The sequence below is a fragment of the Martes martes genome (assembly GCF_963455335.1).
Source record: "Martes martes genome assembly, chromosome: 15".
NCBI classification, from domain to species: Eukaryota; Metazoa; Chordata; class Mammalia; order Carnivora; family Mustelidae; genus Martes; species Martes martes.
Genome location: NC_137903.1, coordinates 40495901 through 40508069, shown reverse-complemented (window position 1 = coordinate 40508069; position 12169 = coordinate 40495901). Strand labels below are relative to the sequence as shown.

General features: G+C 39.2%; 1 protein-coding gene across 1 annotated transcript in view; it reads left to right on the top strand.

Annotated features, from left to right (window-relative positions):
- The window catches only part of SLC9C2 (solute carrier family 9 member C2 (putative)), a gene marked incomplete at its 5' end in the record, with an annotated part of 102969 nt that overhangs the window by 6038 nt on the left and 84762 nt on the right, over window positions 1-12169 (top strand). Inside the window, 2 exons of the mRNA XM_080823810.1 lie at window positions 1384-1549; window positions 11036-11152. Coding sequence (XP_080679936.1) covers window positions 1384-1549; window positions 11036-11152 — 283 coding nt within the window. The remainder of the gene's footprint in view (window positions 1-1383; window positions 1550-11035; window positions 11153-12169) is intronic.

Sequence of the window (12169 nt, the reverse complement as noted above, 5' to 3'; positions counted from 1 at the left end):
ATATCTTTATCCATTCATCTATCGATGGACACTTAGGTTGCTTTCATATCTTGGCTATTGTAAATAACGTTGCTATAAACAGGGATGCATATACCTTTTTGAATTAGTGTTTTGTTTTCTTTGGACAAAAATACCTAGAAGTGAGATTACAGGATCTGATGATACTTCTAGTTTTAGTTTTTTGGGGAGTCTTTATATTGTTCTCTAGCTTAATAAAAAATAGAAATTAAATAAATAAAGGGAAGAAAGAATGAGAAGCAAAGGTAAATGCAAAGTGCAAAATTATATTGAGAAACAAGTCCAAATCTATTTCTTTTTATTTTTTATTTTTTTAGATTTTATTTATTCATTTGATAGAGAGAGAGCACAAACAGGGGGAGTTGTAGACAGAGAGGGAGAGGCAGGCTCCTTACTGAGCAGAGAACACAAGACCCTGGGATCATGACCTGAGCCGAAGGCAGATGCTTAACCAACTTGGCAACCCAGGCAGTCCTATTCCTTTTGCTTTTTTATTTTTTTTTTTTTTTTGCTTTTTTAAAACTAATTTTTAATTTATGTTTTGAAGCAGACACTGCTGATTGCCTATCTGATATGCATTCTCTCTTTCTTTCTCATAACAGAAACTTACTAGATTTTGCTTGGTATGGTAATGGGCCCAGCGTGAATTATTCTATTTCCCAGCAAGTGGTAGCTGGGTAGCCTCAGAAAGAGAGTGTGACTAGTGAAATATATACAAACATCTGTTGAATAAGGCTTCTAGAAAGCACTTAATAAGGGGCCAAATTGGGGCCAAATTGGGGCTCAGTGGGTTAAAGCCTCTGCCTTCAGCTCAGGTCATGATCCCAGGGTCCTGGGATCGAGCCCCGCATCGAGCCCCACATCAAGCCCCACCTCGGGCTCTCTGCTCAGTGGGGAGCCTGCTTCCCCCTCTCTCTCTGCCTACTTGTGATCTCTATCTGATAAATAAATAAAATCTTAAAAAAAAAAAATAAGGGGCCAAATCAGCCAGAATGTGCTTTTTGCCCTTTGTTTTACCTCTCTTTCTGCCTAGAGCCCTGTAAATCAACACTGAGGAAACCAGGCAACATTTCACACAGAAGCAGGAAAAATTGGCATTCCATTTTAAGAACATTTTGATATTGGGAACTATTAAGCTGGACTAACAAAGAGAAAGATTAGTGAATTGCTCTTGTAACAATAAGATAGAATCTTTTTTGTTTGGAAGGGATGATTTCTTTGAGGCAGGCAACCTAGAATACCTTTTAAAGTTATTTTTCATAGTAGTCATATAAAATATATAACTAAGATCTGATTCTTCCATAAGTAAATGCAGCCATGCCATCTTTAAATGTTGAATCTAACTGTTATGAATTGGTTTCACAGGTCTTGTTAACAGGATTAATTAGCTTTGTTGTGTCATTCATCATAATTGGATACGTGGTTCTGAAATTCAATAGGGATTTCTGGGATTTGCAGTCTTCCCTACTCTTTAGCATGACCCTTGGCATGACAGATCCTATTCATTCTGTGAATTCACTGAAAACTATCGGTATGTCAGATTTATTTCTCTCTCTTACTTTGGAGATATAGAGATAAGTTAATTTTTTTTATTTTGGTTTTTCTTTTCTTTTTTTTTTTTTGCATGAATTATACATGCAGCAGAGTAGATATTTATACTATTTTTCTTGGAAATGGGACATTGATGGACTTGAAAGATGCCATGCAAATAAGGCAACCCAAGATCTGGGATAAATAGCACCAATTATAATCTCACAGAATTTTTTCAAGAAGAAAAGTAACTTTTCTAGAAGGTGATAAAAATTAGCATTCTTATTCCACTCCACTGAATTCTAAGTCTCAAGGTAGAAACTCTGCCCTATCCTCAGTTAAAGTTTTCCAAGGTCTTGCTACCTTTTGTTAGAACTGCCTCCCTTTCGATGTGCACTCCACTATTACTATTTAACATAGTACTGGGAGCCTTAGCCTTAGCAATCAGACAACAAAAAGAAATAAAAGTTATCCAGATGAGCAAGGAAGAAGTCAGACTTTCAGACTTTAACTCTTTCCAGATGACATGAAACTCTATGTAGAAAACCCAAAAGACTCCACCAAAAAAGTTGCTAGAACTAATACATGAATTCAGCAAAGTTGCAGGATATAAAATCAGTGTGCAAAAATCTGTTGTATTTCTATGTACCAATAAGGAAGCAGCAGAAAAAGAAATCAAGAAATTGATCCCATTTGTAATTGCACCAAAACAATAAGATAACTAGGAATAAACCTAACCAAAGAAGTAAAACATCTGTACTCTGAAAACTACAAAACACTTAAGAAAGTAATTGAAGAGGACACTAAGAAATGGAAAAGCATTCCATGCTCATGGACTGGAAGAACAAACATTGTTAAAATGTCTATACTTCCCAAAGCAAGCTACACATTTAATGCAATCCTGATCAAAATAACACCAGCATTTTTCACAGAGCTGGAATAAACCATCTAAAATTTGTATGGAACCACAAAAGACCCTGAATAGCATCCTGAAAAAGAAAAACAAAACTGGAGGCATCACAATTCCAGATTTCAAGCTCTGTTACAAAGCTATAATCATTAAGACAGTATGGTACCAGCATAAAAACAGGCACATAAATCAATGGAACAGAATAGAGAGCCCAGAAATTGACCCACGACTATGTGGTCAACTAATCCTCAACTAAGTAGGAAAGAATATACAATGGATAAGAAACAGTCTCTTCAACAAATGGTGTTGGGAAAAACTAGACAGCAACATGCAAAAGAACAAAACTGGACCACTTTTTTATACCATATATAAAAAAAACTTCAAAATAGATGAAAGATTTAAATGTGAGACAAGAAACCTTCAAGATTCTAGAAGAAAACACAGGCAGAAACCTCTTTGACTTTGGCCATAGCAACGTCTTCCTAGACACATCACCAGAGACAAGGGAAACAAAAGCAAAAATGAACTACTGGGACCTCATCAAGATTAAAAGTTTCTGCACAGCAAAGGAAACAATCAACAAAAGGAAACCTATGGAATGGGGGAAGATTTGCAAATGACTTATCTGATAAGGGTTAGTATCCAAAGTCTATTCAGAACTCAACAGCCAAAACCCAAATAATCCAGTCAAGAAATAGGCAGAAGACATGAACAGACATCTTTCTTTCTTTCTTTCTTTCTTTCTTTCTTTCTTTCTTTCTTTCTTTCTTTCTTTCTTTGACAGAGATCACAAGTAGGCAGAGAGAGAGAGGGAAGCAGGCTCCCCGCCAAGCAGAGAGCCCAAAGTGGGGCTCGATCCTAGGACCCTGAGATCATAACCTGAGTGGAAGGCAGAGGCTTTAACCCACTGAGCCATCCAGGTGCCCCTGAACAGACATTTTTCCAAGGAAGACATCCAGATGGTTAACAGGCACATGAAAAGATGCTCCATCTCACTCATAATCAGGGAAATAAAAATCAAAACCACAATGAGATACCACCTCACACCTGTCAGAATGTCTAAAATTAACAACACAAGAAACAACAGGTGTTGAAGAGGATGTGGAGAAAGGGGAACACCCTTACACTGTTAGTGGGAATGCAAACTGGCACTCCGGAAAACTGTATGGAGGTTCCTCAAAAGGCTGGAAATAGAACTACCCTAGATGCAGCAATTGCACTACTAAATATTTATCCAAAGGATATAAAAATGCTGATTCAAAAGCATACATGCGCCCTGATGTTTATAACAGTATTATCAACAGTAGCCAAATTATTGAGGGAGCCCAGATGTCCACTAACTGATGAACGGATAAAGAAAATGTAGTATATATACACAGTGGAATATCATTCAGCCACCAAAAAGAATGAAAATTTGCCATTTGTGACAATGTGGTGGAACGAGAGTGTATTACACTAAGTGAAATAAGTCAGTCAGAGAAAGACAAATACAGTATGATCCCATTCATATATGGAATTTAAGAAAGGAAACAAATGAATACATGGGAATGGGGGGGAGGGAGAGAGGGAAATAAACATAAGAGACGCTTAACAATACAGAACACCTTACACCAGTTAGAATGGCCAAAATTAGCAAGACAGGAAACAACGTGTGTTGGAGAGGATGTGGAGAAAGGGGAACCCTCTTACACTGTTGGTGGGAATGCAAGTTGGTGCAGCCACTTTGGAGAACAGTATGGAGATTCCTCAAGAAATTAAAAATAGAGCTTCCCTATGACCCTGCAATTGCACTATTGGGTATTTACCCAAAAGATACAGATGTAGTGAAAAGAAGGGCCATCTGTACCCGAATGTTTATAGCAGCAATGGCCATGGTCGCCAAACTGTGGAAAGAACCAAGATGCCCTTCAACGGATGAATGGATAAGGAAGATGTGGTCCATATACACTACGGAGTATTATGCCTCCATCAGAAAGGACGAATACCCAACTTTTGTAGCAACATGGATGGGACTGGAAGAGATTATGCTGAGTGAAATAAGTCAAGCAGAGAGAGTCAAGTATCATATGGTTTCACTTATTTGTGGAGCATAACAAATAATATGGAAGACAAGGGTAGATGGAGAGGAGAAGGGAGTTGAGGGAAATTGGAGGGGGAGGTGAACCATGAGAGACTATGGACTCTGAAAAACAACCTGAAGGTTTTGAAGGGGAGGGGGGTGGGAGGTTGGGGGAACCAGGTGGTGGGTATTAAGGAGGGCACGGATTGCATGGAGCACTGGGTGTGGTGAAAAAACAATGAATACTGTTACGCTGAAAAGAAATAAAAAATTAAAAAAAAAAACAAGTAAAATTTAAAAAATAAATAAATAAATTGGGGGATATATTTTCTAAAAAAAAAAAAACAATACAGAACAAACTGAGGGGTGATGGAGGGAGTTGGGTGGGGGGTTGGGATAGATGGGTAAAGGGTACACAGGAGGGCACTTGGGATGAGCACTGAGTGGTATGTAAGTGACGAACCACGGAATTCTACTCCAGAAACCAATATTGCATTGTATATTAACAAGTAAAATTTGAAGATTTAAAGCCACACAAAAAATTTTTAAAATATATACACCAGAAGAAGAAGGAGGAAAGGAAGAGGAAGAGGAAAGAAGAAAAAAGGAACAAAATGAAGAGGAGGAAGAAGAACAGTCTCCTTTTGAACCAGCTACCTTTAAAGCAGGTAGTGGAAGTGGGTGTAGTTTACTTAAAAGAAATGGGTAGGAACATAGTTGGGCAAAAACATGTTCAACAATAGCTAATTCCCAAGAGGGTTTCAAGTCCTGCAGTACTTCCCTCTTCTTGGGTAAAAGATGATTTTACTCTGAAACATCCCCCTGTTGTCATGTTTTATTAACACAGCAGTAAAAACATGAAATGATTAGATGCTACGGTTTCTGTTTTTGACTTGAAAATATTTTCCTAACCAATTTTAAGGTATTTATATTGAGTGGAAATATATTGCCTTATGATTGGAATGGGAAACCTCCAACCTTGCCCACAAGTGGGATTCCCAATTTTATACCCATTTATATGTGCAGTTGGGAAAACATAAGTTTTAAGACACTTTTGGTAGTGATATCCTAAATTGTCATACTTCTCAAAGAGTCTCATCCTGTCTCTTTCTTTTTTCTCTCACTCTTTTTTCTTTTTTTCTCTCTTTTTTAAAGTACAATTTTACCCTATTTTCCCTTCATCTGCCTTTCTCATTTAGTCATTTGTATTTGCCAGCTGTTTTATTAATCTCATTTTTTTTCTGCTCCCTTTTCTGAAATCTCATGACTGTAAGTGACTATGAACATTATTTATTGCAGTTTCTATATCCAATTTTTTTTCAAAAAAGAAGTATAATAGAAAGTTTTCTATTTCTTTAAAAGAAAACTAGTGAAGCTATTTAGCTCTTAGTTGATATTTCTTTTTTTTTTTAAAGATTTTATTTATTTATTTGACAGAGAGAGATCAGAAGTAGGCAGAGAGGCAGAGAGAGAGAGAGAGAGAGAGGAGGAAGCAGGCTCCCTGCTGAGCAGAGAGCCCGATGCGGGACTCGATCCCAGGATCCTGAGATCATGACCTGAGCCGAAGGCAGAGGCTTAACCCACTGAGCCACCCAGGCACCCAGTTGATATTTCTTTATGTCAGTAATGCTCAAGGTGGTATGTGGATTCTGGATCCAATAACATTTTTTCCTTGTAAAACAAATTTTGGCTCATTTTTAGGGGGGATATCATTCTTATTTATGGTATTCACAGAGTCATCATTTAGACTCTATGTGTGAATTAGATAAATGGTCCTTTCTTCAAAAACAGTTCATTTCTGTCATAATACATTAATTTTTTTAAGGAAAGATAGTTTTGCCACGTGCCTAAAATTATTGTAATACACAAAACTACAGTTCCTATAAGCACTTGAATAGTGCTTCTTTTCTTTTTTCTTTTTTTGAATAGTGCTTCTTCTGATGTGGTGCCCTTGTGCCGTGTAAACTCTGCAGTTTCAATGGCCTGAGCCACTGCAAAAAGTAGTGGGTGTTCACATGCAAGAGAAAAGGAACTTGTTGGGGCACCTGGGTAGCTCAGTCATTGGGCTGCCTTTGGCTTAGGTCATGATCCCAGGGTCTTGGGATAGTGTCCTGCATCGGGTTCCTTGCTCAGCGGGAAGCCTGCTTCTCCCTCACCCACTTGCCCTGCTTGTGTTCCCTCTCTCACTGTCTCTCTGTCAAATAAATAAATTAAATCTTAAAAAGAAAAGAAAAGAAAAGAAAAGGAACTTGTCTATTTATTACCTGTTTGAAAAGAATGCACTGGGCTGAAATTTTTACTTTCAAACAAATCTGGAATACGTCCTTATAAAGGAGTAATATGTTAAGTTTTAGTATGATCTCAATTGAGGAAAAAGTTTATTATAAGCTTAGAAAAAGACCTCAACATTAAGGTTGTATCTGAGTTGTGAAATTGTACGTGGTTTTTGTTTTATTCTTTCCTTATCCAAATTTCACAATGAATTAGAGAACATAAGTTAGTTCCACATTAAGCCAATAAAGAATGCGGAAGTAATTCTTGCAGTATTTTGCTATTAAACACTGTAAGTCAAGGTCAAAGCTTCATACTGGGGCATGTGGGTGGCTCAACCAATTAAGTGTCTGTCTTCTGCTCAGGTCATGATCCCAGGGTTCTGGGATCCAGCCTCAGATCAGGGCTAAGCAGGGAGCCTTCTTCCTCACCCTGTTCTTTCTTGCACTCTCTTTCTCTCTCTCAAATAAATAAAATCTTAAAAAAAAAAATCTTCATACTTCAGACCTCATATTTTACCTATTCCTGGTTGATTCACTGAATTTGGTGAAGGATGAAAGGATTTCATGACCAACTGAACCAAATGTGCCAATAGCTTCTACACCTCTTTGACCAGTATTTTTGTGCCTTCTGTCACAGTGAAAGCTAGCAACAGGTAGTAAGCTGACGATTGGTTAGCAGCCCTCCTGGGAGTTTCCTGGGTGTGATTTGAAACTGACTCGCATACATGGAGGGCAGGGAGAGACTAAAGCAAGAGGCAGGTCGCTGCAGGTTAGTAGTTGACAGTTTTTGTAAGCAAAAGAAACTTACGTACAAGGCTTAGCTTGGGCTAAGATGAAACATCCCTGCACCTGTCCACCAAATCTGGAAAGTTTATCTAGAGAAGTTCCCTGGGTCCAGTCACGTACACGGTGCAGGTGTTCTGAACACCACATCACTATCTCAAGGCTCTGTCCTTGGAGCAACCTCTGGGAGCAGGAAAGGCAAGTGGAACTCACATTCCAGGGACAGGGGAGGGGCTGAAGGGCCTTCAGTCACGCAGGACCAGGTCTCGGGTCAACTGCCAGTCATATCTTCTTGGTGGTTTCAAAGAAGCGGGAAAATATAACCCATAAAGCGTACAAAAAGAGTAAGTAGAGGGAGTAGTGAGGCAGACGGTAGAATTAGTAGACAAAAACATTAAAGCAGTTATTGTAACTGTATTCTATATGTTCAAAAAATTAGAGGAAAGATTAAGGCTGGGGTAGAACTTACTCCTATCAGCAGTAAAAACTACCCAAAATGAAGCACACGGAAAGAAAGACTAAGAGAAGTGAACAGAACATCCGTGAGCCACTGTGGGACAACTTCATGTGGCTTAATATCCAAGTCCCCCAAAGAGAGGAGACGGGAAGAAAGAAAAAATATTTGAAGAAATAATGAATGAAAAATTTCTAAACTTGATGAAGATTTTATAGCCACAGATTTCAAGAAGCTCAACATACCACGAGCCCAAGAAACAAAAAACTACATCATGGCATGTAAAAATCAAGTTCCTAGAAAGCAATGATAAAGAGAATAACTTAAAGGCAGCCAGAGGGGGGGAAAGAGACACACTATATGCAGAGGAACAAAAATAATAATGACTTCTTTTCAAAAACAATGCAAGCCAAAAGATGGTGGAGTGACATTGTTAAAGTACCAAAAGAAAAGCTTGGAATTCTCAATGAGAATATCTTTCAAAAGCAAAGGTGAAATACAACTTTCTTAAACATATTGAAGTTGAAAGAATTTATCACCTGCAGCCCTGCACTATTAAAAAAAAAAAATGTTAAAGGAAGTTAGGCAGAGAGAAACTGGCATTAAATGGAAATTTGGATCTACGCAAAGCATCAGGAAGCACTGTAATTGGCAAACGTGGGGAAATATGACTTTTTTCTTATTTTAAATCACTTTAAAAGATGAAGTTTAAAGCAAAAGTGATAGGAATCTACTGTGGGGTAGATTTATCTGCTCCCGCATTCTTTGTGTATGGTTTCCACTCTCAGGATCACAAGTTGGTGATTAAAATTCTGGCCATCACATTCCACATTTCAGGTAAGAAGAGGAAGAAGAACAAGGGACAAAAAGATGCTCCTTTCAACCAAGTCACCTCTCCCTCCAAGAAATTTTCTTGAAGTTCCAGTTGGTGACGTCCCCTTATTTTTATCTCAGTGGGCACTCTTAGAAGCCCAGGCTATGAGGAAAAGTGGTCATTTAACAGGACACATGTTACCCTGGATAAAACCAGTATTGTTACCAAGATCAGAGGATGGATACTGGTTGAACAAGTGCCAGTCACTCTCATCCTATATCTGTATATCACAGAGCAATTAGTTTGATTATATTTACCATTACACTAAGCTGTTTGTGAATGCTAAGTACCAGTAAGATTTTGTATTTAATTTTTATTAACAGCTTTATTGAAATATAATCCACATACCATAAAATTCATCCTTTTAAACTACCGGGGCGTGTGGCTAGCTCAGTCAGTAGGGCCTGCGATTCTTGATCCTCAGGGTCATGAGTTCAAGCCCCATTATAGGGTATGGAGCCTACTTAAAAAGAAAAAATTTAAAAATATTTAAACTGTGGATTTCAGTGACCTATATTTGCAGAGTTATACAACCGTCATCACTATCTAATTTTAGAACATTTTTATCACCCCAAAAGAAATCTCCTAGCCATTAGCAGTCACTTCTCATTCTTCCATTTGCCCAAACCCTTAGCAACCCTGAGTCTGTTTTCTGTCTATGGATTTGCCTATTCTGGACATTTCATGCAAATCAAACCATACAACATGTTTTCCATGTTTGGCTTCTTTTACTCTGTATAATGCTTTCAAAGTTCATCCGTGTTGTAACATGTATCAGTTAGTACTTCATTCTTTTCTGTGGATGAATAATTCAATCGATTATTATGAATAATGCAGCTATGAACATGCATGTACAAATTTTTGTGTGGACATGGGTTTTCAGTTCTCTTGGGCATATATGTCTATGAGTAGAATTGCTGGGTCATCCTTTGTACTTCTTTCTTTTTTCCTTTTATTATTTGAGAGAGAGAGAAAGTGTGTGTGTGTGCGTGTGTGTGCGTGCACGCATGCGTGTGTGTGCACATGCGTGCACCAGGGGAAGAGAGCAGGGCAGAGGGAGAAGGAGAGAGAGAATCTTTATTTATATGTCAGAGAGAGAGAGAGTACACACAAGCAGGCATAGAGGCAGGCAGAGAGAGAGGAGGAAGCAGGCTCCCTGCCAAGCAAGGAGCCTGATGCGGTACTCGATCCCAGGACCCCAGGATCATGACCTGAGCCAAAGGCAGCGGCTTAACCAACTGAGCCACCCAGGCGTCCCGGGAGAGAGAGAATCTTTTTTTTTTTTTTTAAAGATTTTATTTATTTATTTGACAGACAGAGATCACAGGTAGGCAGCGAGGCAGGCAGAGAGAGAGGAGGAAGCAGGCTCCCTGCTGAGCAGAGAGCCCGATGTGGGGCTCGATCCCAGGACCCTGAGATCAGGACCTGAGCTGAAGGCAGAGGCTTTAACCTACTGAGCCACCCAGGCGCCCCGAGAGAGAGAATCTTAAGCAGGCTCCACACCCAATGTGGAGCCTGATGCAGCGCTTGATCTCACAACCCTGAGATCATGATCTGAGCCAAAATCAAGATTGGACACTCAACCAAAGGAGCCACCCAGGCACCCCTGTACTTATTTCTAAAATGTGATTTTTGTGGAGTCTATTCATGTTTACTCAAGCTAAATATTGTGTCCTGAGAAGTGCTCTGTCTCATTCCAAAACTCAAGCATGGTTCGTGGCTGTGGACACTTCAAAGAATGCTCTTGTTCTGTTCCTTTATCATTGGAGAGATTAAAAATGGTGATTGTGGGGTACCTCGGTGGCTCAATGGGTTAAGACTCTGATTTCGGCTCAGGTCATGATCCCAGGGTCCTGGGATCAAGCCCCACATTGGGCTCTCTGTGCTACGGGGAGTCTGCTTCCCCCCTCAACCCACCTGCCTCTCTGCCTACTTGTGATCTCTCTCTCTGTCAAATAAATAAATAAAATCTTTTTTAAAAAATGGTGATTGTGATTGTCTCACAGACCGATCCCAGTCATGGCTTTTTTGGTTTTTGTCTGACATATTCATTCTCTTCTATTTTTGTGTTTCTTGTGCAAGAGCATCATTTTCATGTACCAAATTCAGTTATATTTTTTATTTCCCTTTCCAGGTATTTCCAAAATGTATACTGATATCATAAGAGGAGAGTCAATGATCATTTGTAGCTTCACATCCATTTGTTTTGGAGTATTTCGGAGCAACAATCTCCACGAGGCTGTATTTACAGGTAAGAGCATCTTTTTTGTCTTATTTTCTAAAAATCATTCTTTTATGATGCATTTCAGTTCACACTGAAATTAAAATATATTAAAGGGTGCCTGTCTGGTTTGACCAGAGGGCATGCGACTCTCTATCTCAGGGTAATGAGTTCGAGACCCATGTTGGGTGTACAGATTACTTAAATAAATAAAAAAATCTTAAAAAAAAATAAAAATAAAGTCAAACACATTCAAGATGTCTTAACTTTACTGCTTTCTCTATACTTTACTTTTGGACCAATTAAAATAGCATATCAGATAACAAGAAAATAATTACCATCTATGTGTTTTCTTGGACAGTAAGGGGTAAAGTGTGTTATAGAAATCCATTTCATCTCTTTCCTTCACACCCGAACACACACAGGCATACACATCATCTGGCTCAGAGTAACTTCTTGCCTGGATCAATCCGGATCTCAGTGAACGGATATTAAGAGTTGGCCTGATCCTGACTTGAGCCTGCGGGCGAAGGCAGAATGTTTCTGGCAGCACTGCAGAGTCAGGTCCTAGAAGCCATAATAGATTCTTGCGGTTGAAGTTCACTGCTTTGCAAGGTTTCCAGATGTGGTTCTACTAGAAGAGAAAGCAGGCAGGGGAGTCACAGCATGAAAAGGGAAAAGGTGACCTCCTGATCGATGATAGTTTTAGGAGAGAGGAGCTAAAAGGAGGAAGAATATTGGTGATAAAAGGGCTTTGCAGGACTTCTCAGTAGGGAGCTACAGGCATTTGGGGTGGGACAGTCTGTTATTTAGGACTACCCTTGGCATTGCCTGAAACCTGCTCACTCCTGCCACTGTTGCCCTCACTTATTGTGACTATGGGAAATTCTTCTTCTCCATTTCCCAAATGCCCCTGGGCTGGGGGCAGGGGTCACAAATAGACAGCAGGTTGATGGGGACTCTGGGCATGATTTGCTTGGCCCTAACACAGTTGTAAAAAATATGAATTCGGATGTCCTTTGGTCAGACATTCACTCCCCAGTTTGT